This window comes from Dermacentor silvarum, chromosome 3, assembly GCF_013339745.2.
Source record: "Dermacentor silvarum isolate Dsil-2018 chromosome 3, BIME_Dsil_1.4, whole genome shotgun sequence".
Lineage (NCBI taxonomy): Eukaryota > Metazoa > Arthropoda > Arachnida > Ixodida > Ixodidae > Dermacentor > Dermacentor silvarum.
This window is the reverse complement of record NC_051156.1, coordinates 119,167,662-119,192,664: the sequence shown is the minus strand read 5'-3', so window position 1 is coordinate 119,192,664 and position 25,003 is coordinate 119,167,662. Positions and strand designations below refer to the sequence as shown.

The following is a 25,003-nucleotide window of genomic DNA, read 5'->3' as shown; positions in this document are numbered from 1 at the left end:
ACGTACATTTCACTCTAACATTTTACCTGTAATGCATTTTGTGCCGAGAGCTGCTGCTAAACGCCTCTTTCGTTAGAAAATTGAGTCCACAGCCGCGCTAGAACTGACTGCCATCAAAGCGACCTATACTGCACGTACACTTTCCCCTAGCTCTTGTCTGCGCAGACTAAGCCCTAACACGTGTGATGACAGCAAGATACGCGTGCATGATTGGCAGTTCTACACGCATTCGAGCCCCCGCACTCTGAAGGCAGCGTGAAGCTTCGCGATATGCAGCTTTGCGGTAGAGCTGCTTCCTTACGGACCCACGTATCTTTGAAAAGGTCAAATGTGTATGCCAGATGTGCCCGGAAAGTAACATTATTTATTGAGCTCCAGAAAACAGAGTTTTGTGTCACGTTACTGAGCTCTCCACGGTCGCTGGTGAAAGTGCAAGCGGTATCCCCCGGCGACGCGAGTTCCGCGTGCACGGCCGCAGTGCGCGTGGAGATCCCGACATGCGGTTTCCGCTTTACTCGGAATCTCGCGAAGGTGGCGTTATTACGAATAGATTAGATTAGGTTACATAATGAGGTTTTACGTGCCCAAACCATGATCTGATTATGAGGCACGCCGTAGTAGCGCACTCCGGATTAATTTTGACCACATGGTGTTCTTTAATGTGCACCTCAATCTAAGTACGCGGGTGTTTTCGCATTTCGCCCCCATCGAAATGCGGCCGCTGTGGCCGTGATTTAATCCCGCAATTTCTGCTTAGCAGCCCAACATGGAGACTAATCGCCCGAGAATTTCGCCCTTGAAAAAATTCTTACTTTTCCGGTACAAGGTACATCACCAAGGCTCACCACCGTTAGGTGCAGATATACCGGAAAGCGTTCGTCGCCGAAATCCGCTGCACGGTTCTCATCGAAAAGCGCCGTTATGTCTTTCCGACTCATGAACGCTTCGCATACACTGATTTACGCCGTTTGTCTGCTCTGAATGATATTTATTTCCTTACTCGCAAGAAGACTCTTTTCCACCCCTCACCGCAAGTTAAACAGAGCACAGGCAACCACCCTTCGTCTATTACAGACCAATACATACCCCTCCCTCAGACGTCATCACATCATATACCCCGACATCTACCGAAGCCACACGTGCAAGATCTGTAAAGCTCAGTCAGCAACACTCCCTCACATGCAATGGGAGCGCAAACATCAATACACTTACCTTAATCCCGTGACCCTCTCGTCGATATGGCACGCCGCCCTGCGCAGCTTCCATCTCGACGACCAACTCTGGGCTAGCCAGCAGGCCTACGAAGAGGCGAAGAGGCAAGACCTCGACGTGCCACAGTGGGAGGCCTAGGCCCAGCCGACTAAACTGCTGGTTCTCGATAAAGTTCCCACTCTATCTCTCCTGATGCGTTTCTTCATTTATGGTTATGCCATATTTTATTTCTCCGGCGGTATGTAGTCGTTGGAGTATATTTCCGATGAATGCGACACCAACTCTTCGGTGGCCTATTTCCCAGCGATGTCACCATTGAGAAAACAAATTCGGGAATCTTACATGCCAAAAACGACGATATAATTATGAAGGACGCCGTAGTGGGATGCTCCGGATTAATGTCGACCACCTGGGGATATTTAACGTGCATTCAACGCACAATATAGGATCGTGTTTTCATGCCGCCCTCATCGGCATGCGGCCGTCGCAGCTGGTCTCGAACCCCCGACCTCCAGCTCAGCATCGCAACACCGTAGCAACTGGGCTGGCGCGGCGGGTCGATTTCATCGTTCAATAAACCAGAACAACTCAAACGGGTTTCTCGGCTTCGCAGTAAAGAAATTCGCGGTTTCCCCGGCATCCTACTCGGGATCGATGGCTTTCGAATAGTTTCAAAATTACCACCGAACAAATGTCCCGGCCGGTTGACGAAGTGACCACTGCCCCACGAAAGTTAGAAAAGATATAGCGACCGGTTGTAGTGCCTTACACAAGCCTACAGAGGGAATTAAAATTTACACTTTGGATGTTTTGCGTGGTTCGAATGCTTTGCATACATAGAACACCTATGACCGACTATTAACGTCGAACGTTGCTTTTAAAGATATTTTAGGTTCATTTTATGTTTAGTCTTAGAGGCTGATTTCATACTGCAGAAACTTGCAACATCGTCACCAATACATAGTTTGCAATTTCATCGTTGGCACTAGCGGTATAAGGGACCACCATAAATGGCACCCTCGACATTGATCTTGTGATAGCTGGGGAATATATTTTGCCTCGCTTTCTTCCTAGGACCGGAATTCAGTAATTGATTTTCAAAATAAAGGCGTTTTGAGCACCACCAGCTCCCTTTCTTTTCTGATTTGCGTGTTTGGATGACGTAACAGAAAGTATACTGCTGCGAAATCGACCGCCGTGATACGACGCTTGGCTAGTAACGGTTTTTGGCGCTGGTTCTGAAATGACACCAGAGCTGATCATGCTTAACGATGCTATCAATAATAACTCTTCTAGTTGGAACACTTGCTGTTTTATTCCGTGAATTTTAGACACATCTGAACTCAGCAACTAATAAAAGTTAAACCAATATTTTTGTTTCTGTCAGTGGTGTTGTAAGGGTGAGTGAATACAGAAGTTGGCAACGTCAACTTGAGGCTGGAGAAAGCCATGGTTGAAATGCAAAACGCAAAAAAAAACACATATTAGGCATGGCTGGGATCAACGATATGCAGGTAGCATTTTGCAGGTAGTTGTCAGTCTACAGCATTGTTTGGTGTTGCGAAAAATTTTTGGTGTCTGGCAAAAGGGAGATCCTCAGCATTGCGGTGTCATAAATGTTGGGTATAAACACCATATGTGTGCGGGAAAACCGAGATGGACAAAGTGGTTATACTGTAAGCGTCTGCAAGTTCACTGACTGAACTTGGCGCTACAATATTAAAGCGAAAGCTTTACCAACCTAGTCGAGCCGAGTTTCGCCGTCGCCAGCAATATGACCTTGAATTCACCACAGCTGCGCCGTAGCCTTGGCAACGTATCACGTGATTCGCCGCGCCGAGCTCCACCACCGCCACCAGCTTGGCGCATGCGCTCTCCGCAGATGGGTCGCGGCCTGACCACGTGACTCGCCGCGCGCCTAGCTAAAAGGAACGCCGCGCTCGCCATGGATGAGAGCGAGGCCGGGCCGTCTGCTCTGCACGCTGCACGGGAGGGGGAGGCTTTGAGCCGTCGTCGGGAAGCGGCGTCTGACCACCCCGCGGATATCGCCCGGCGAGCTGCTACACTGGAGAAGGTCCGGAATGCCAAGCGTGCGAAGCTAGCGTCGGAGACTGAGGAAGAGTGAGCCGCGTGGCTCGCAAAACGCTTGGACTTGACGGGTTATAATTTATACCGGTCTTAACGATGAGTGTATACCTAAGTATACTAGTTACAGCTAAATGAAAGGTTTACCAAGTGAAAACAAGACTCAACCAGGTTAAACCGAGCTTTCGCTTTGCATATGCAGCCTGAGCTAAGCCGCAGCCATTTTTTTAATGCCTTGAAAGAGTATGCAGCCGATCCGTCAGGACTTGAGAGCTCAACCGAATAAAGTTTTCGGAAATGCTTTAGACTTTTCATGACAAAAATATCAGGACTATGTTAGCTAATTGCTCCAATAAATCTAATCGGCTATCTCGAAGCCAACGCCGCCAATGAATCATCGTCAAACGGACCTGTCCTTCGCGGAGTTCAGGAGAAAGCTTATTCATAATATTGATAATATTACCGGCAATATTGCACACATTGCAATTATTATAGGGAAGCAGGGGAAGGACTCACGTGATTTAATTTGATCAACGGACCTTTCCAGAAAGTCACTTGCGTCCCTAGCGGCAGCCCACTGTGGAACAGGGATGAAACGCGCCGGCTCCGTTATCGGCCGTCACCGTCATGTGTTTGCATGGACATTGGGACAGGAGCAAGCAACATCTGGCGTTTCCTTGCCGTTTTAGATCAGCAAGTGCTGTTCAAGCTTCATAAAGTTTTCGCCCATGCACAAACATTCGCTCATCGTACTGCAAAGCACGGAAAAGTTTACGCAAAATCTCCTCAGGCAGTTATCTGAATGATGCGTAAGCATTTCGTAGTAACGATGTGGTGTTGAGTGCTCACACTCGACACTGCTGGTAATTCAAGCACTGCTCAGCGGCTTCGGTCGTCTTTCGGGGCCATTACGGTAAATGTGACAACGCTGCGGCGACACGGACTGCTGTGGAAGGCGGCGCAACGTGAACTGATGAGGCAAGCAAACTACATTGTCAACAGCGAGAAGACCCGACGAAGAGAAATTCGCAGTTTTGTTTTCTTGACGAACCTGGCAAGTCATTGCAGGTGATATTATATGTCCAAACAATGTCTAAAACACGCTGGCTGTGTCACTGCTGCCGTCTGCAATTAGGCAGAACATGGCCTTTGAGAATCGCTTTTAATAATTGTTGGTAGGTGCATGTGAAAGGTGCAGAAGAAGACGAATTCTCAATTTTTCTAGACAAATTAGGCAAGTAACAACGCCATGTGTAACAGTGAACCATCCAGGCTATGAAATGTGATCTTAATGCAACATTTTAGGAAAAACGGAGCTACGGTAAGGACAAAATCGTGTTTCTACGGTTGAACGAGTTCCATAATTGCTGATATAAGCTACACCGCAGTACAGATGCCTATATTTGTGATATCAATTAGCATGCGTAATTAAAAACAACCCCACAAACGAATGCCCCAGATAGCACCTGCGATTATGATAAAGGCTTGCCAGGCTCAAGATCTCACTTGCTGTTAGTGGATTGGGGCTGTCGGAGCGTGTCGGGGGGTGTTTGCGTACAAGATGGGCAGTCCTTGTTTTTCACACACTTATCAATGTACCATGTACGCTTCACCACATTGCGAAACGGTGATGCTGTGAAGCCATATAAGCCCCTTACCGCGACGTCTTCTTTGTTAAGCTCTTGTTGTTGATGCCTATCGAACATTTCGCCTGGCACCTTCTCCTGCCACCTTTCTTCTTTTTCTGTGGCATGGGTAAGGCCATCATAAATCGTAACACGCTTGCCGAAGGTTCCACAATGTGCGCACTAGCAGCTCGCAACCGATAATCACGAGAAATAGGCCAGGACATCGAAAAAAGAAAACGAAACATTTGCACGGTGCCCTCACATTCGCTTGGACGGCAGCTGCCCTGGGCACCTTCTCGCCAAAAGACGCCACCAGAGGAAAGCGCGGCGCTGCATGTTTCTGAACAGGTCCATTGCCTCGTTCGCGCGTTCGTTTTAGGGCTTCGAAGAACTGCTATACGGGAATTTATTCTACCATAATTCTTCCTGCGGTAATGCGCGCTAATGCACTTGTATCGCTTTCAGTGGACACCCTCTGGGTGTAATGACACCAGTGAGGCTTTGTGAGCATGAGTTAAGCTAAAATTCACTTGCGGGGCATAACGACCCAAAATTGCACAGTGCGTTTCATCGCCGCCTATAGTCGGTCGCAACTTAAGAATAAAATTATGCAGATCCCGCTCACTCTGAAAATTAAAGTCATGCTACGCATTTTCAGGTAGCTTTTTTTTTTCATTTTTCGCTTGGGTTGCAACGCGCCATAACGTCAGTGTGGAACTAAATATAAGCATGCAGTCCAGTTGCATAGAGATTCTGCACTAGTGACTTATAAAATGTGTTGTCCATAATCCACATTTCATAGTCTTCAGCTTGGATTATGGACAACACATTTTATAAGTACCCTATATCTTGCTATGGCATCACCCGGCGGCGGCGTGCCTCGACCGACTCTTTGACTTTCTCGATGGCTTCGCGCAGGCGCTCATTGTGGAGATCGGACGTGCTGAGGGTAAGACAGAACGTTGACTTGCCTGGCTGCTCGATCATTGCGAACACGCCCCCCTTCCTCTGCGCCCAGGGGGAGGGGGATTTTGTAAAAGTTCACCAAGTGGACTGTCCATTTCGGCTAGGGCGATTGGCTCCAGTTGCACGAGCTAGAAAGAGCCAGTCAGTCTCCTTCTCACTGATGCAGCTGGAGCCAACCCTAGTAGTACGCCATCAAGGAGCGGCTCAAGTGAACCCAATGTCTGATTTGACGCACTCGTCGACGAAGCTGCGGTCTTCCAAGAACTTCTTTGCGAGGATCAGGAGCCGGTTGGCGTGCACGTGGTGGGAAACTTGCTTTTGAATAGCTGTTCGTGCGGAGGAAACCACCATCACTGACACCATCACTGACTACCAAGTGGCTCAGTGAGGCGGGAAGACGGTTAGATGCAAACATACAAACATACATAGACATAAACATAGATATAGACAGACAGACAGACAGACAGACAGACAGACAGACAGACAGACAGACAGACAGACAGACAGACAGACAGACAGACAGACAGACAGACAGACAGACAGACAGACAGACAGACAGACAGACAGACAGACAGACAGACAGACAGACAGACAGACAGACAGACAGATAGCGCTCTAAATGTGCGTGTTGTACCCAAACAGTGCTTACGAATGAAACATCTGTCCAGATATAAGCTTTCAATCGCTTTGAAAGCAAACCAAAATGAGCCCCCCATAAACAAGGAGAGCGTTTTACTGGGCTGTTCAAACAAAGCCGCGGGTCCCCGCCCGGTGGTAGCGTCGGGTGCTACGTAAATTTACATCAGGAGACTTGAAATAAATCAGAATAAAATAGGTTTAGGTTATAGGGCTCCAACCTTCCTTCAGCCTATCTAGCTATCTAGTTGTCACACCAAGAGAGAGAGAGAAAAAAAATGTAAAGGAAAGACAGGGAGGTTAACCAGACATTATCTCCGGTTGGCTACCCTGTACCGGGGGAGGGGTGACAATGCCCACAGAAACAGTTCTCTTTTGTGTGTGTGTGTGTATGTGTGTGTGTGATTTTTTTCTTTCCTTTTTTCCCCTTTTTTTGTACCTTTTTTTCTCTCTCTCTCCTGTCGAATCCCTTTACCCCTGTCACACCAAAAATCAACTTGGGTCACAAGGCTTGCGCCGCTCTTCAAACGAACGCTTTCGACGCCAACTTGGGTCACTGCATATGTGCCATCGGGCCAGGTTCCGCTCTTCATAATATTCCACATATCATAAAAGACATATGGTTTCGAATTACGCATCCTTAATAGATATATTGCTAATGAAGTGTATACAAAGTCTGCGTAGAGCAACAAAAACAAACTCAATGCATCACAAAATAATTTTCACTTGCAAGGAATGCTGTTCGAGTACTTGGATAGTGATCGTAGATGAGTTAGGCTAGCGTTTTAATATATATGTATGTAGATTGTAGCGAAGGATACGAACGCCATAGTGGGTCATGCTCTCCAGCCCTTTCTAGTGGGTCGATCCCTCCTGCGCTTTGATCGGGAAACGTGGCTCGTGCTGAGAGCTCGGACCCTGCAATAACGGTCGGCCCAAAAGGCTGGTGCCTAATAAACGCCTTTACAAGTGGTGGAGGTGCGGGGTTTTCACCAGATTTCTGTTGAAGCGGGAGAAGGAAGGGGCCGCTAGCTGGACGATAACAACTGAAACTGAGGTTGTCGAATGCGTTCTACAGCATAGGTTTTACATATATGTCGCGAGGCTTCACCCAGAAGAGTTTTCGTGAGAGCGGCTGTCAGACTGTCCATCCGTGCACAGTGGATGTATTTTGGTGCCTCTTTGAGGCTGGCCATTCTGTCCTGAGCCAGTGCAAGAGGCAGACCTTCGCCACCTTTTATGAAGATTCAAACCATCGTTCGACGTCATCTGCGCCGTGTTGGCCTTCATCCTAGCCGACCCCCCGACCTGCTCCGTTGGATTCAGGGGTCACACTTGCGGTCATTTTAGAACTTTGTACGGGAGGCAGAGCTCCACGATCACATGTAGCTAATTCTTGAGGCCGAAGGGCAAACTGACGTAAAAAGGTGTAATTAAGATGTTAGTTGAATAACAATTGCCAATTCGTTCATTTAGAAGATCAGAAAATATAATGGAGGCTCGAGTTGCTAACATACAATTGATTTTATGCGCATAGAAGACTGCGCTCTCTTTTAAGACTTGGTGCACAGTATAGCTGGGACACCCCCTCGTATGTTCATTTTTTACAGCGTTCGCCAGGACATTCGCTCGAACATCCGGTGTGCCGCTGCTCAAACATAAATGACGCGTTCACATTATCTTACAATGTCTTTTCTTTTTTTTTATTCTTCTCCGTAGCCGGAGACACTGGGAAATAGTGGTGTATGTACGGCGATATCTTGGGCTTCCTAGGCAGTTGGTTAGCAATGTGAAATATGTGTAATCAGCAGCTCGAAAATTGCGCTGGCTTCCCGTACTTCAGTAAGAAAGAATTATTATGACGTTAGAGAAAAGCAACTCTTACTAATTTGGGTACAAAGAAATTGGTCAGACTTCGCACGCCTTGAGTTCATGCAAGAGGCCAAGGATTGACACGTATCGTAATACAAAAATGGGTCACTCATATCTAAGCGACCGCAGTGGAGTACCGCAATAGTTTATCAGCGTTCCATGTTATCGTTGGCTGGAAGTTATCTCATTGTGAATTGGGTTGGGAAAGGCAGGGGCTCAGACTTATCTGTGGTGTGATTGCATGCGAAACGCAGTGACAGCGAAGAAACAAAAGGGCCCGAACAGACTACCCGCGTGCCTCATCTTTTCTGAAAACATTAGCGTCATCATTCATTCCGGCAATGATAAAGGGAATGTGCCCTCTGTAATCTTGTATTACCCGCTCCACCTCTAAGGTTCTGCAATTTCCTCTGGCAGGAATTCAAAAACGCGTCAGAGGAAAGACTAGAATCAAATAAGAGGCTCCCTAGATAACTTCCTTGCACAAGCACACCTGTGATACATACTGCACCGGTGTCGCCTGGCACAAGGTGAGTGGAAACCGAATTACGGAAATAGTGTCTTAGATGTCGCCGCCTTCAAGACACGGGCACCCGTTGTGAGAAATCGCGCTGTCTTCAGGGTATGACCGGCGTATGGACAAGCAGCATTTACTACGCTAAGTTTTAGTCATGCCTAAGTTCAATAATGCAGTACTACATACAGTCGCAGGAGCAAGTTCCAGCATTTTATCGCAAACTTTCGAACCAAGGCGAAACATTGGCGATTGGGTTGCGTTGTGCTTTCTTTCGAGCTCGTCTTACGACTTTAATCGTTGGTTCAAAGTTAAACCCCCCCGCCATTCGCTTCCAAATGTCAAGAACATTTAAAACGTTACCACCCAGCCGACTTCTGTCGTTTAGCCCCTGAGAAAAGAGCCGTATTGTGGCCCAAATTTTCGAATTTAATAAGTTCATCCACTTGGGTAGAGATTTTATTAAATTCCTAAATAGTTGAACAAGTTTCAATCAGTGGGGAGGGGACGTGGGGCGGGGTGTGGGCCAGAATGTGCACGAGCACACTGCGCTGAAAGATGACAGGGCAGCGGCTCTCTGGCCTCGATGAGACATCTTAAGTTGCTTTAAGAACGTTTACGTTAGTAATAATTACGATGAAATGTTCCCTGTGCCTTATTGCTATCGTTGAGCGAAGTCGAAGACACTATAGATACGCTCTCACTTCTTGTCGATTTAGCTACATACTTCACTTATTGTGTAAGGCGTTGAGCTTCCTAGAAACTTACAGAGCTACACGCCAGCACTAGCAAGTTGCTCTAAACAAATTCGGTGCCTCGACTTGATTGTATAAAGGAGACGTTTAATGCCCAACGGTGCTTTATGTCCAAGGAAGTTCCCTGGGAAATGTTGCTGTATGGAAGGCGTACCGCGCTGGTTGCCCTTTCATGATGTTCTTAAGGGGAAGCAAAATCTACATGCACATTTTTAGACTAAACAAAATATGAAAACGAGTTGTGGATATGTGGGCCATTTAAGAAGTGACACAAAGCCTTTCATCATTGTAAACCTTTAAAAAATATTTCAGACCAGCTTTTTGACAACGTCTTCAGTGAGTTTTGGAGATAGATCTTGAGAGTCTTATAAAATAGATCTTTTAACTTTCTTTCTAATCCTATGTCTGAAAGACCTTTTTTAGAACGGTGTAAAACATGTGCTTGATTGTCTCGGAAATGTCATTCAAGTCCCACATTAGTTGACATATAAGATGTCTTTTACAATGATGTTGTCTAATGCGCGACTCATTCAAATCATTTTCTTCGTACCGGATAAATCCTCTAAAAACTTTCGGAATCTGTTTTGTGCCAGTTGACACTAGCTTTAAATTTAAGAACAAAAAAATTAAAAAAGGCTACAATGTGGTCTGCCACTGTCTTTTTCTTTATAAATGTGCTTTTCGAATTCACGTTCCACGTAATCCACGTTTACGGCACCACCGGTCAATATATGCCGCGGTACGTGTCGCAGGAAATATGAACGCTGCGGTCGTCCTCGCTCTCATGGCCGTCGGCTGGTGCGGCATGGGGGCGTCGGCGTGGACCAATCCCGATGGATGCGGCCTGACGCCCATAGCTCCGGCGCTCGAGACCCGCGAGGACCGGATCGTGGGCGGTCAGGAAGCGGTGCCCGGCAGCTGGCCCTGGCACGCTGGTCTGCACAGCAGCCCGTTCTTCGAGAGCGCGTACTTCTGCGGCGGTGCGCTCATCTCTGACCGCCACGTGCTCACCGCCGCCCACTGCCTCGAGTGAGCGATTCCGGTTATCGAAAACGTCCATTGCTGTTGACTGCTTTAAATTATGGGGTTTTACGTGCCAAAACCACGATCTGATTATGAGGCGCGCCGTGTGGGGACTCCGAAAAATTTCGACCACCTGGGGTTCTTTAGCGTGCACTACAACGCAAACAAACGGGCGTGTTTTGCTTAGAAGAAATACATGGTAGGCTTTATTACATTATACATTATGCCGATCAATCAATGTTATAATAATAATAATTGCATGATTAGTTACGTGCATGTAATGTGTCTCTTCTGTTTACTTTCATTATCCTTTTAGCCATCGGTGCGTACCATATGGAGAGGCAATCTGATTTTTAAAGTACCGACTAGGGATGACAGGCAATAAAAACTTGATCATGGGACTGAATGCAAATATGACTCTCTGCTGACAAAAAAGCATTGACCTAATTCACTTTGGTACAGCTAATATAATGCGATAATATAATGACACTTCCGGAGGTGCATTACCATATTTAACCAGTAGATCGACGTGTTGCACGGTGTTAATCAAGTGTTCATTCTTGCGACTGAAGCCCCCCCCCCCCCCCCCTTCACCATGCTCAACAATACCTAGCGCATCTAATTGTGAGAAATATTCTGTTTTTTTTTATTCACATAACACACAATCTGTAAGAGCTGAATATTTATAATCAAATAGTTTTGGTGTTTATGACGACTGGTATAGGGTGATATAAATATTCATGATGCATGCTCAAAATCTCCGCGTCGTGCTTCTCGGACCGTTATATGACTTTGCAAGTCATCAGATCATTAATTTTTAATTCGACACTAAAGATGCCGCGTGTGTGTATATAAAGAAGAGAATGCCGTCTTTATATTTAGGATGGAGGTGTTAGCTGGTCTGGCAGGCCGAGAAGTTGATCTATGGTGCGAATCGGGAAAAAAATGCATTTGGAAGAAGCTATGAGTCGCTGAATTTGATGAAGATTCGCTGAGGGGATAACGTGGCGCTGTGGTTGCTCAACCACAATGGTATAGTGATGAGCGACAGAGGCTTGGAATTAGCATCTGCGGTCTCCGCGTACTATTCAAACTTCAGTTCATAGTTCTGTGAATAATAAAAAAAATCTGAAGTGACCCCTGATTCTCCGGCAGGTTGGCTGTTTTGAGTGGTAAGGAAGAGGGGGGGGGGCGGTTGTGCAGTGGAACAGGCTAGTGCGAGTAAGCAAACAAGTTTGGTGGATGTCCGCAATCTTGCACCCTAAATATTGTTTCGGAAGGAAAAAGGACGTTCTGTTGTACGTACAGGTAAATTGTCATTGTCATTTTCGTCCGCTAAACCTTGCGGGTCATTTCAGAGGACAAAAGCGGAATCGTTCAATATCGCGGCCGTGGTGGTGCTGTGTTGTATCTGCAGGCGATTTGAGCGATGGCGTGTGTTTGCAAACATAAATGAGTCACGTTGTCCTCCTCGCGATATTTTTTCGGGTACATGCATCTAAAAGAACAAGTCTGCAAAAGTTTCTATAATTACGTCACAACATAATAATTACCAGCTCTGCCAAATGTCATTTCTTAGAAAATCGAAAATGATTATTTCTTTATTTCAACCATTACCTTATTTAACTTCTTAGCTACAAAATAATGGCGCGTGTTTATCTTGAAAAGTTGAGGAAAACAGCCATAAAGTTTAGGTAGGTATTGGTAAATTTTAAAATGGTCATTAAACGACGTAACTGGACAAAAGTTTCTCTAATTACGTCACAACATATTGATTATCAGCTCTGCCAAATGTCATTTCTTGGAAAATCGAAAATAATCATTTCTTTATTTCAACCATTACCTTGTTTAGCTTGTTAGCTACAAAATAATGGCGCGTGTTTATCTTGAAAAGTTGAAGAAAATAGCCTTAAAGTTTAGGCAGTTATTACTTAATTTTAAAATGGTCATTAAACGACATGACTGGCATTAAATAATTTGTTCAAGCTATCCGAGAACAGGCACGGCACTGCGAGCCGGGGCTCTCTGTTCAACGCCCGACCCTGTGACTTAAAAGCGCGGTGTAATAAAATGAAGCTGCTATCGCACTTCCCTCGTCCTACTAGCTTATTCCGATTGGCGCTGTGTGCAACTGCCGGTCGGATGCAACATCCCGATGTCACTGCATCAGGAAATGCGACACAGATCGCCTTATCACGCGATATGGCGAAGCTTCATTTTGCGCCGCCCTACGACGTCACAAGGAGGTTGCAACGCGAGCCGCGATTCGCGATGCCACGTGCATAATCAGGTAAATTGAAAGAATTGTCGGAGGCCAATTATTTAGGTCTGCGTGGCCATTTTAAAATGGGGAGACACGTAACTAGAATACTATGACGATGCACTTCAGGCTTTCCAATATAAACCTGTCCCGTAAGGTTTCTACCCAAGAAGTTAGTTAATGCGAATATAGTTTATAGTTACGGAAGAAATTGATTTGTCTGTGTATATTTTTTTGCCGAGTAATGTCCGTTGAAGCACCTAATTTATGTGTATATGGGCATTATTCAAATAAGTGTTGCAGGCCTTTATAAAAAATAAAAGTAAAAGAAAAAGAAAAAAAGAGCGCAAGCTTTGTCTACCACCTTAGCGCACTTGGGAAGCGTCGTCCACCCATTCAATGTAACCTCTATCCCCATCAGCCAAAATAGCAATACAATATTTCTGTGTAATTCCTACTACAGGAAGCTCTCGCTTTTCCTATTGCCTCTAGGCACAGGTGGAAAACTTAAAAGCATGTAACTTCATTTTTATGTCATTTTTATTGTTTGCTCATGTTATACACCGAATTGCGGCTTATTTGGGATCATTGATGCTTTTAATTTACTAATATACTGATCCATTTACTCCGGCCATGCCATACCGCCGATACACATGCTGTCTTAACAATCATTGGGCATCATTGTCGTTTGAATCTATCTGGCCCGATCGATTTGAACGAAGCTCACAGCCATATCTAAATGCGCGGTAAAATATACTGTCACCCAGTCGATACCCTCTCCTTTTGCATGTTTCAATAAAGATACCTGGTTCATTAGCGGTTATTTTCCACCTACACGAAAGAAAAAAAACACATTTTTAACCTCAAACACCATTTAATGACCGCTGAGAACACATAATCTACAGATATACGATTTCTCAAGTTCCATGAGCTGAATAGATGAATTGTTTCCAGTGGTCGTGCCTGTAGTATCAAAATTGGGCTTCATTTTTCTAAACTTACATACACTCGCACTTTTCTAAACATAGCAAGGCAATTACGCTCCGCGCAAATGCGCTACAATTGCGAAGTGCTACAATTTATAACCCAATAAGTTGTTGCTTATTATCAATGCCGCAAAGTCTCAAAGCTGCTCGATGCAAGTAGGTTGAATTGTAGGAAAATCTATGCAACGCCACGTGATTGCGCGCAGGCTGAACTGCGGCTGAACTGCAATGCTTGCAGCTCCGGCAAGACTCCAGCGCCAAACGTGTCGCTGGCAATTTTACCAGAGCTCTCTATGGTAGACGTTCTGGATTTATACACAACAAACTTGACGTAACGTGCTTTGCAGGTACCGCGTGGCCGACAACGCCTACGTTCACGTCGGCGCGCACAGTCGGAACAGCCGTGAATTGACGGAGCAGTACGTGCGCGCCGAACACCTCTGCATGCACGCTGACCCAACGGTGAGCACACTGCTCGGAGTTGCATTTTAAACATTGGAAGATTTCTTAGTGGGCAATTTTTTTCTCAGATTTTGTAAATTGCACGTGTTCTTTAACTGACATGATTTAATATTTACCCTAGCTTAGATTACATTAAATAATTTATCATGAGGGCACAAGCTAACATTAACCCCAGAGTAAAATTTACAGAAGCACACCCCAATGCAACTGCAACGCCAGGTTGACAGGCTGCAGAAGGTATAACATGGTGTCTAGCTCTAGTATTAAGTGATTGCCCTGTTAATTTTAATAACAGCAATAGCACCTCAACAAAACACAAAGTCCAACCGAAACATAGATGTACCCTCTGCTTTTGCCATTTTTTAAGGTAATGAGGCCACCTATGGAGTGGGAAAGTGTGCATGTTAATAAAAGTTGCCTTGTTCAGAGTGTATGGTATAGTGCATTTCTTTCGTTGGCTGCTTCGTCGGCCATCAGTATTTTATTCGTGGCTGAAATGCACCGGCTAGAGAAGGGTGTACCACGTGTATACCGTGTCTATATGCCTAGAGAAAGGCGGCAATTTGGCAGGTGACGAACTAACCGAGGAATTATATAGGCATTTCACATTAAAGACATGTGAAATGCGTGCGCAGGTTGTCATGCATTTTGTTGACCGAAAAACAATTCGCCTATATTCGCAGCAAGTGTCGCGCACTCGACTGATAGTAAACGCAGCCGGTTTTGTTTATTGGTTGTTTGTCATGGTGTTTCACCACACGGTGGCGCGTGTCATCAGCATCATCATCATCATCATCAGCTAATTTTATGTCCACTGCTGGACGAAGGCATCGGTTACTGCGATCTCCAATTACCCCTCTCTTGCGCTGGCTGAACTTTCGCCCGCAAATTTCCCAATTTCATCACCCCGCCTAATTTTCTGGCGTCATAAACTGCGCTTCCCCTCCCATGGCAGCCATTCTGTAGCTCTAATGGTCCATCGGTTATCCATCCTACGCATTACATGCCCCTGCCGAGCTCCATTTTTTTCTCTAATATCAACTAGAATATGGGCTATCCCCGTTTGCTCTCTGATCCACAGCGATCTCTCCCTGTCTCTTAACGTTGCACTTAAGATTATTCGTTCCATCGCTCTTCTCGCGGTGCTTAACTTGTTCTCGAGGCTCTCTGTTAACATCCATCTTTCTGCGCATATGTTAGGACCGGTAGAATGCAATGATTGTGCGCTTTAATATTAACTGACAGTGGTAAATTCCCAATCAGGATTTGGCAATGTCTGCCGTATTCACTCCAACCCATTTTTTAAAGCGAAACTTTATGTCTAGGCGAAATCATATATGGCTAGGCGAAATCGTCTGTGCACAGAAAACTATCATCATCAGCACTGGCTCGAGCATCGTCGTCTTCTTTCGCAGCTACTCGTTGGCGCCCCTCGGGTTTCGCTCATGCTCGTGCTCGGCACGTACTCGTGCCACTGCTTCCGCGTTCGTCGTCGTCGTCTTCTTCCGCAGCTGGCTCCGTTGCCGGTTATCATTCCAGCATATAATTTCACGTTGTTCCCTCCGTTTCAGCCGAACTTGTGTGTAACCTCATAACTGAGAAATACTTTAATGAACCCTCGGGGTTAACCCAGTGATAAACGCCGGGGCCACACGTTTCAGCTTGGCTGGTTAACCATCTTCACGAAGTGCAAGGGCCAACGAATTTTTTTATTCTTCTGTATATATCCTTCTGTAGATCAGGGTCCCCTGTGAGTAATTGTCCTAGATAAACGTACTCCTTTGCAGACTCTAGAGGCTGACTGGCGATCATGAATTCTTGTTCCCTTGCCAGGCTACTGAACGTTACCTTTGTCTTCTGCATAATAACACTCAACTCTACTCTTAAACTTTCTCGGTTAAGGTCCTCAAAAATTGACAGTCACTTGAGCATATGCCAAAGAGGGTGAAAGCAAAAGCATGCGCGCTCAAGAGCTATTCATTAAATTACTTGACATTCTCATTAGAATGCGTTGTTACTTATTATTACTTGTTTTTCCGACCAATGATCGCGGGTTCGAGTGCCTTAATCGACGCTACCTTAATTAGCTGTGTCTTAATTAACCTCGCCCTAATTAACCCCCATGGTCGTGGGTTCGAGTGCTTTAGTTTAGTCTATATTTATTAACTGTGCCTTAATTAACATTGCCTCAACGCCAAAGGTGGTGGGTTTGACTCCCACATAAGCTCCAGGGTTGGACTACCACCGAAGGCCCTGGGTTTGAATGCCTGAAAAAACTCTATCTTAATTAACACGATGACGACGGTGCCCCGAGCACCATCAAAACCATTGCGTGAGCGTTGCTTGCTTGGCCCGCGCACGATCAGAATTGTTGCGTGAGCGTGTGCGTATAGGTAAGACACGATGCCGGGGCGGTGTAGTAAGTGAATTACTACACCGAGTCGTCATCGTATACGATTTCACTTCGACGCCACGGTTTTCGCTCAAGGACGTTAAACGTCGACTGAACAATGAGACATATAACGCTTTCGTCTGAATGATTTGTTGTAATTCGTCCTGATCGTTGCTAAATAGGACAATGTCATCCGCAAACTGAAGGTTGCTGAGATATTCACCGTTGATCCTCACTCGTAACCACTCTAATAGCTTGAGTACTTCTTATAATGCAGTGAATAGCCCTGGAAAGATTGTGTCTCGTTTCTTGATCAGTAATTTCACACTTTTCTTGTAGAGAGCTTAGGTATAGCTGTGGAATCTTTGGGGATATTTCCCGAGATATTCGTGGATGCACCCTGTACTCCTTGATAGCGTAATGCCTCTGTGATTGCTGGTATCTCTACTGAATCAAACGCCTTTTCATAATCTATGAAAGCCATATAGAGAGGTTGATTTTACTCCGCAGATGTTGGCGTTCTTCCAGCTGTCTTGTACACTTGAAGTTGTGACGCATTGCGTATAAAGAAAGGGCCGCACGCTTTTCTGGCATAATAGCTCCGGCATCTTCGAATAAATCGACTGCTATTCCAGCTTCTCCTGGTGCTTCTCCCCGGGAAACACCCTGTGAGGCTCCTCTTGTAAGGCTCTTTAAATAATGCTCCTTCACTAAAATTACCAGTTGAGAGTTTGCGCTCGTTTCATTTAGTCTTTTCCTTCATCCGTGCGTTTCATGCGCAACCCAAAGTATGCCTGTGTGTTTGTTTAACTTCGGAAGTACATTCTTCAAACTCTTGAGCCATTACTTTGGGGAGTTCGTCTACGAGCACTGAGATGACGTTTCCGAATCTCTTATACTCTTAAATGCTTACGCATCTCTATGGTTTTGATTGCCTCATAAGTTCACGTTGCGCCGCCTACCGCAGCAGTTCGTGTCGCCGCAGCGCTAACGCAGTTACCGTAATGGCGCCAAGACCACCGCATCCGCTGAGCAGTGCTAGGATTACCAGCAGCCACCACGTCGGTACTACGAAATGCTTACGCACTATTCAGATAACTCCTTGAGCAGATTGTACGTATTTTTTGGTTTTAAACAAAAATCCTGGGCCTCGAATCCCTAGAAAAAAAAACTGCACTGGGATGAATAGGTAGCCTAAGGCATGTTGCGTTCTATGCTCCTTTTATTTGAATTACGATGATATTCGGATAAAGAGATTATACTGAAGGTACAACAATTTCTAGTAATATTTTGCCGCCTGAAACGCTAACCACCTTTAAAAAAACGAATGCAGAAAATTGACAGTATTATTAGAGAAAGGGTTGTGGTCGTAAAAAAGGAGACAATAAAAAAAAAAAAAAAAACTTGCGGTCAATACGTGTCACAGCAACAATTCTACCCATGATATTATTGGATTATATATGTATATGTATATGGTATATAAATTGGCTGAATTCCCACATAAGAAAAATAGAAAGAAAACTTGGAGATCGGATGCACATGTTGGACTTAATGTGAAGTGAAGCTTTAGAAAAGCGTTTAATGAAAGGCTATCAGCTTGTGCGTTTTATTCCGGCAACTTTGGCAAAAATGACACTGGCACACGCGACGCCTCTCGCCCACCTATGCTACGCTATGAGAGCACTGAAACGCGGGTAACAATTCTAGCGTGCCAGCGCGGCTGTGGCTACGCAAAGTGAACTGTCTTATATAGACATGTATTTCTTAATTTCCTCTAATTTATTTAAGTAATCGTGGCCGATACCTCGTTCTGGGTATGGGCCATAGTGTAGAAATGGTAGTCGTCGTCAGTACGCGGGAGGCACTTTACCCCAACCCCTTTTCAATAAAGTTTTTACAGGGGTCTTCTCAAACCCCGCGCTATAGAGTAAATTGCATCCAGAAGTTTTCAAACCACAATGCAGATTCTGCAATGAAGTAGCCAATATGGTACTCATGGTGTGGACGTGCGAAGCAATATATGATAGCTCCAATACGATAGAATCCTGGGAGGCCTTACTACGCAATCCGGACAGCAAGACTGAACGCGAAATCATCAGCCAAGCTCTAGCTGCCGGTGAGTCCTTCAGGATCACGGCCGACGAATAGAGGCGCTGCGGAGGAAGACCATCTTCTGCAGCGTTAATTGACTGGTGGAAATAAGTGTTATTTCTCGCTATCTCTCCTTCTCCTCCTCGATAGTTTCTGTCACTATATGTACCAACCGCTTCTGGGCCAAGCCCTCGAAGCGGATATGCGCCATAGTATGGAAATCACCATCATATTCAACACGCAGCGGCCATCCCAGAAATCTAGTCAGTGTTGCACGAGAGCAGCATACGTGCGATTATGTCCCGATGTCGTTAGTTTTTAACTTGTATTTTAATGTGTTAGCATTCATAAAATATGGAATACAACATTTTGAAAACATTGCCTATGGCAGATAGCCTAACTGTGGTACTTGACGTGTATTTAGTAGAAGCGGTGGACAATCAAGATGGAGAAATCGATATGGAGAATGAAATAATTAATAAAAACTCACCAATAAATTTTTATACTAAATACGTTTCGGCACATAATGGAATTTACGAATTGGATACCTGGTGAGATTGGGAGGCACATTTATTAGGAATGAATTCTAAGGATCTCACGGGCTTCGAGATATGCGCCATCAAGCTTGCGCTAAAGTATATTACGATTTCACTTACTTTTTGACTAACAGCCTATATATGCATTGATACACAAAATATAACTGGGACGCCCATGCATTTCCTCTCACACTTTGCAAATGAATAGCTCGAAACAGCTGTCATGCTGAAAATTCCTTCCATGTTGATACGCCTTGAGAACTCACCGACGGCAATTGGTAAACAGCGGTATGTGCCTGAAGGTAACTAATTAAACAATAATTAGTGCACTTTTGTTAATAAGTTGAATATGCACTTTGGTTTGCTGTGCAACAAATGCCTTCCTCTTTGAGTAATCGAGCTTAATGATTACAGTTATGCTATCTGCCACAGCAGATTGTTAAAGTTCTGTATGAAAAACAAACAGGAAGAAAACCTAGTCTAACTGTTAAAGTTCTTCACCGAGTGTCACGGCATGGTGAATTCATGCCTGCGTGGCCAGACGGCAGGACGTCGAAAGAACCACAACACGACCGATGTTGCCACCACATCGGTGTCCGGCTGTGTTCACTGCAATGACCCAATGAAACAACAAATGATACCAAATATCTTCACCGTAGCAAACGTGCGGTTCCGTGCGCAGAAAACTTTTAATAAAGTGAAGCTTCCTACGCCTTCTTTCTCCGGGTGTCGTATGTGTGCTCGGTCGATTTCCCGCAAGGTGGGCCGATCCTGGAAACAGGGCGAGAGTAAAGTGGGCGGTATTGGAGATGCTGCAATGGGCCCATCTCGGGGACCAATAATGTAATTCGCGGTCGCGTTGGCCGCATGATGGGTGATCCTGCGTTTTGCCGATATGCTGCAAAACGCGGTGTTTAAGATGTGATAGTGTAATAGCATTTATTTAACTGCTCCAACGAAAGCTTTGCTTCTCATTTATTCAAACATGAGCGTTGAATATGCATAATATCGTTTCCTGTTCCAAGCTTCCGTGAAACGATTGCATCTCTTCAATATCCGTTATAGGGACACGAATATATTCATTATAGGTTGTATATTATTCCTTCTAAATCAGTGATTGAATTTCACTTCTGGAAGAAGGATAATTATCGAGGTAAAAGTGTGACACGAACATTTTTACAAATTTTCATGTAATTAGAATTTTTAAGTACTTCACGGATCTCTTTTTTTTCTGATATGGCCCGCCTAGTGCAGTAAAATTTAAAAAAATGTTGTTTTTAATTACGGTTAAATTATAATGCAACGTAACTCTTTTTTCTTTTTTTCACTAACAAACTAGAGAATACCAATCAAATACTCACAATAGGTGACATTACTAGAACTTAAATGTGGCGTCCTACCCATCCTTCAGTTTTCTATTACTACTAAACAAGTATAATCAGAAGAGTTTAGTGCCCAAAAGCAACAGTGAGCCTATGAGAGGCCTTAAGAAGGGGTTCAAGATCAGCACCGACCACCTGGTCTTTTTTAACGTGCACCGAACTATCAGAACACGAGCGTTTTTTGTACTCTGCCCCCATCGGGTTCGCCAATTGCCGGGAATGAAACTGGCAACTTCTTGGTCAGCACCAGAACGCCCTAGCCGCTGAGCCACCACCGTGAAGACATTTCTTCTGTTTCACAGAATATGTGCGCAGAGGGAGACGGAGTTCACACCGGGGAGTCGGGCCGGACGTGCGCCTAATTTGGTCGCAAAGCGACGGGCTTTGGTGAATAAGCGGACGTTTACGCTCAGTCGCTCGCTGGTCAATTTCTCCGCTGCGGGACTAGTCTCGAAAATCTGCTAAACCTAACAGCTGCAGAGGAGTAGAACGCCGGTTTACACGCGCTGTTTTTTGACGTGTAGAAGGTTGCGCAAGCGGACGCCAACAGCGCTAATCGCGAGACATTCCTATATGGTAACAGGCTCATCGCATGTACCGGCGTCAACGTCGGTCGCTCTGAAACACCCGGTTTCCATGCGCTGGTATTTGACGTGTAGATGATTGTCAAAGCGGACGCGCATAGCGCTGATCGCGGAATATATCTGTAGGGTAACAAGCTCATCGCGTGTACCGGCCTCAACACAGGTCGCTCTGAAACACACCTAAGTCGCTGTCGGTGGCACGACGTTTGACTATCACCTGTGTGAATACCGCTTTTCCCAATACTCATCAATTGGTAATTCACGAAGCGTAATCTGCCAATCTACGTCACGTTGTTCCTTCTGTATATTGTCTATTTACATAAAGCTCATCGTTTCTGAGCCTGCAGATGGACATCGGGATTGTCAAGCTTTCGAGTAGCGTGAACTTTACGGACACCGTTCGACCAGCGTGCCTACCTGAACCCGGTTCGGAACTGGCTGATGGCACGACGCTCTACGCCACCGGCTGGGGACAGACAGACGGTGAGTGTCGCGTTACGCGGTGGTTGCCGTTGCGTCAATCGCAGCTTTTATAGCGGCTCTCAAAAAACTGTCAGCATGCGATACTTACAGCAGACCGAACGCCACGTGTTGATCTTGCAAGTGCGTTCGCTTTAGCGAGGCATTTTCTTCACGTTAAAACAGTAAATCTTCCCTGCCTCTTCACATTGTACTTATGTAGAAAAAAAAGTTCCCCGTGCTCTGCTCGCGTGGCATTTTATATACAAATTCATACACAGTACTATACACCCTGGAGGGCATTGCCCAATTGGTCAATTACAACCGTCAGCAGAATAAAAGGTCCCCTAAGCTCAAGGCACTTAAACGCACGCTTTAATGGATGCAGAGTAGCTGATTGAACAGGTTGTGCGACGCGGACCAAGTTCACTTGGGCGGGTGAACAGCCTCTATCTGGCCAGCCTTCGTCAATGACACGCGTTCACTCATTGACGTGTGTAGCATACAGCGCTTAAACGCGCACTGTGATGACTCTGGTGTTTTATTGCACTACGCAGTAGCGGGATAGCTATCGAGCTATTCGTGCAACATCGCGACTTTCCGTAACATCACGGCACCTTATAACTTCACGCTCAGAAAGCGGAAACAAAAATAAAGCAATAAATATTACGAATTTACATTGCCCCGAAACAAGAACCTTATTACTCTAAAGCGGATGCTCTACCAATACTGCATAATAATAATACGCGCAAAACTAAACTGAGAACATCATACTACAGAGACAACATTGGTGCCAGCTCGCTTAAAAATAAACACATACATGCGTCCATCAAGTGCACCCACTTCCACGGGAATTTCGGCGCAGCATACACACTTCTTACACAAGCTGCAGTTTCCCCCCAAAAGGTCCAGTAGGGTTCTCGCTGTCAATTTTTTTATCTCAGGGTTTACATTTCTAGAGCGTGTACAGACCGAACAGCTTGAAAGCTTATTTGTGAGCCCGCCAGTATTCCCAAACAGTCGAAACATAATTTACATGAAGTGACGTAGATGTCCTGCTTAATCGCATTCTTTTGCGACGAAGATAACTTGCATTAAGGGTTTACTCTTCAAGTTCACAAGATAGTTTTAACGGGTCACATTAAAGGTTGTGCAAAATATGAAATGACTTTTTTTCATTTAAGCATATATCGCGTACGCTAAAGTGCCCAAGGGTAGAAGAAACAATGAACTGCATGCTTCATCGTCTTCTCCCGGGCAGTCACCCCAGGCGAAGATCGCGTTACTGCAACGGGAGTGAGGAAAATCAAGAACGGCGTACTAAAGAGGAAACTGGAATCTTCTGAAGATTGCTCATTGTATTCGTAGTCATTTCATACGTCCTAATTCAACTGACCAATGCTCACGATTGTTCTTCGCTTCTGACTGTAGATTGTTTAAATTCTAACAAATATGGGCGTGACGGTTATTACTGGGCCACCACATTACAGTGCCCGCAAAAAAATAAGGAAATATCATTGTGTACGATTTAGCCATCTTTCATGAGAAACTGGTTTTGAGTTATCTGGTCATATTTAAGATATTATGCATGCCTCCGTTCAATCCGAAGTTCCGCACATAAATCCGCGGCCACCACAGTCCATTCTATATATTTTGTTGTTGAATCGTGCACTTTGTAGGAAGGTGCACTTTGTAGGAAGAACAGCAACTTAGATTGAATTAGATCGCTGACACAAATTGACAGCAGCCAACGATCCAAGGCAGCTGAGTCTATGTCTGCTGATAATGACGCGTGATACGTACTCATCACTAAGATAGTGATTTGCTATCAGCTGTGATATGTCACCATTATGACCCGGTTATTATGCCACAAATATTCATCAACGAATTATAATCCCTGGTAGGATTATCCGAGAGCTCTAACCTAAGGCTGCCGTGACGCTTGCAGCGATAAAGTCCGTAGCTTATCACCGTAAAACATCATTCCTGTTGATATAGCCCAGTGAAATGTGAAACTTGGGCACAGGGGAGCACATAAACATTTGTTGCATAAAAGGCAACGTGGCATCATTCATCAGCGATGCGTGATCCTTCTTGTGATTTTTAACTAAAATGCCTGTAATAATACTATAATGTCTCTTTTTTTCGCATAGTAGCAGTTAAAGATATAGCAACTTGTATTTTAGTAAAAATTTTGCCGTTCTATCAGCATAACAATGAAACAGTGTTCAGAACACAAAATGACAGATGAGCCATGGCAATTACCATAGCCTATTCTCAGTGAAAATTTTGAGACGTTCGGGTTGCACGACTGAACAGTTTCATGTGAATGGAACGCCGCCATTTCATAAGTGGACATACTTTTTTTTCCAGCACCTTAATTTGTGACTCACGGCTCTTCAGAAGTGCCTGTTTCAGGCAGTTGTTGTTTATAGATTTTGTTCGTTATAGTAGTGCCTGCGAAAAAACGCTGATGTCGCGGATATGGTCTTTCAAATTGAGAGCATTGTTTCAAAACTGTGGGAGTGAAAAACAAAATGCGATCATCCCATTTTTGAGATGCTTTATATCTCCGACATTTTAGGGAGATCTTTGGGGAGATATTTGGGGAGACATTAGAGCATGAAGGAGGGCGGTCCTAATAATCTTGAAAGAATGGGACATTTTTATTGATTTTCTTTCTGGAACGCAGCTGTATTGAATTATGCAACTGCTGTATGCTCGTTTATTTGTTTTTATGATAACGTGATCCATCGCCGCGTTGCAGAGTTCGATCCTTCTTCTCGACCGGAGGGGCTGAAGCAGGTGATGACCAAAAGCATTGCCAACCAGCGCTGCGTGAAGGAATTCCATGACGTACCGGACTACCTTCTGTGCGGGTCGTTTGAAGACGGCACTCCTTGCCAGGTGCGGCTGTGCAGGCGATTGATTCCTTGCAGACACTATAAGTATAACACTATAGACACTATAGGTCACGTATAAGTATGTTCAATGCTGTCTTCATTCTACTCTTCCTTTAGCTTTGAAATATCATAAGTTTGGCAACACTTGGGCCCTGTAGCCTAAAATCTTAGCTAAGGAAAACAAGACAACAAAAAAAGTAATGGTAAGGAAACCAGAAAAAACTGTAAAAACAAGTCTATAACAAAATTCAACACCT

At 45.0% G+C, this 25,003-nt stretch overlaps 1 protein-coding gene across 1 annotated transcript in view; it reads left to right on the top strand.

Moving 5' to 3' along the window:
• The first annotated feature begins 8,802 nt into the window (after positions 1-8,802).
• Positions 8,803-25,003, top strand: part of LOC119444711 (transmembrane protease serine 9) — a 52,450-nt gene continuing 36,249 nt past the window's right edge. Inside the window, exons 1-5 of the mRNA XM_049664711.1 lie at positions 8,803-8,929; positions 10,421-10,697; positions 14,285-14,399; positions 21,732-21,867; positions 24,611-24,750. Coding sequence (XP_049520668.1) covers positions 10,426-10,697; positions 14,285-14,399; positions 21,732-21,867; positions 24,611-24,750 — 663 coding nt within the window. The 5' untranslated portion in view covers positions 8,803-8,929; positions 10,421-10,425. The remainder of the gene's footprint in view (positions 8,930-10,420; positions 10,698-14,284; positions 14,400-21,731; positions 21,868-24,610; positions 24,751-25,003) is intronic.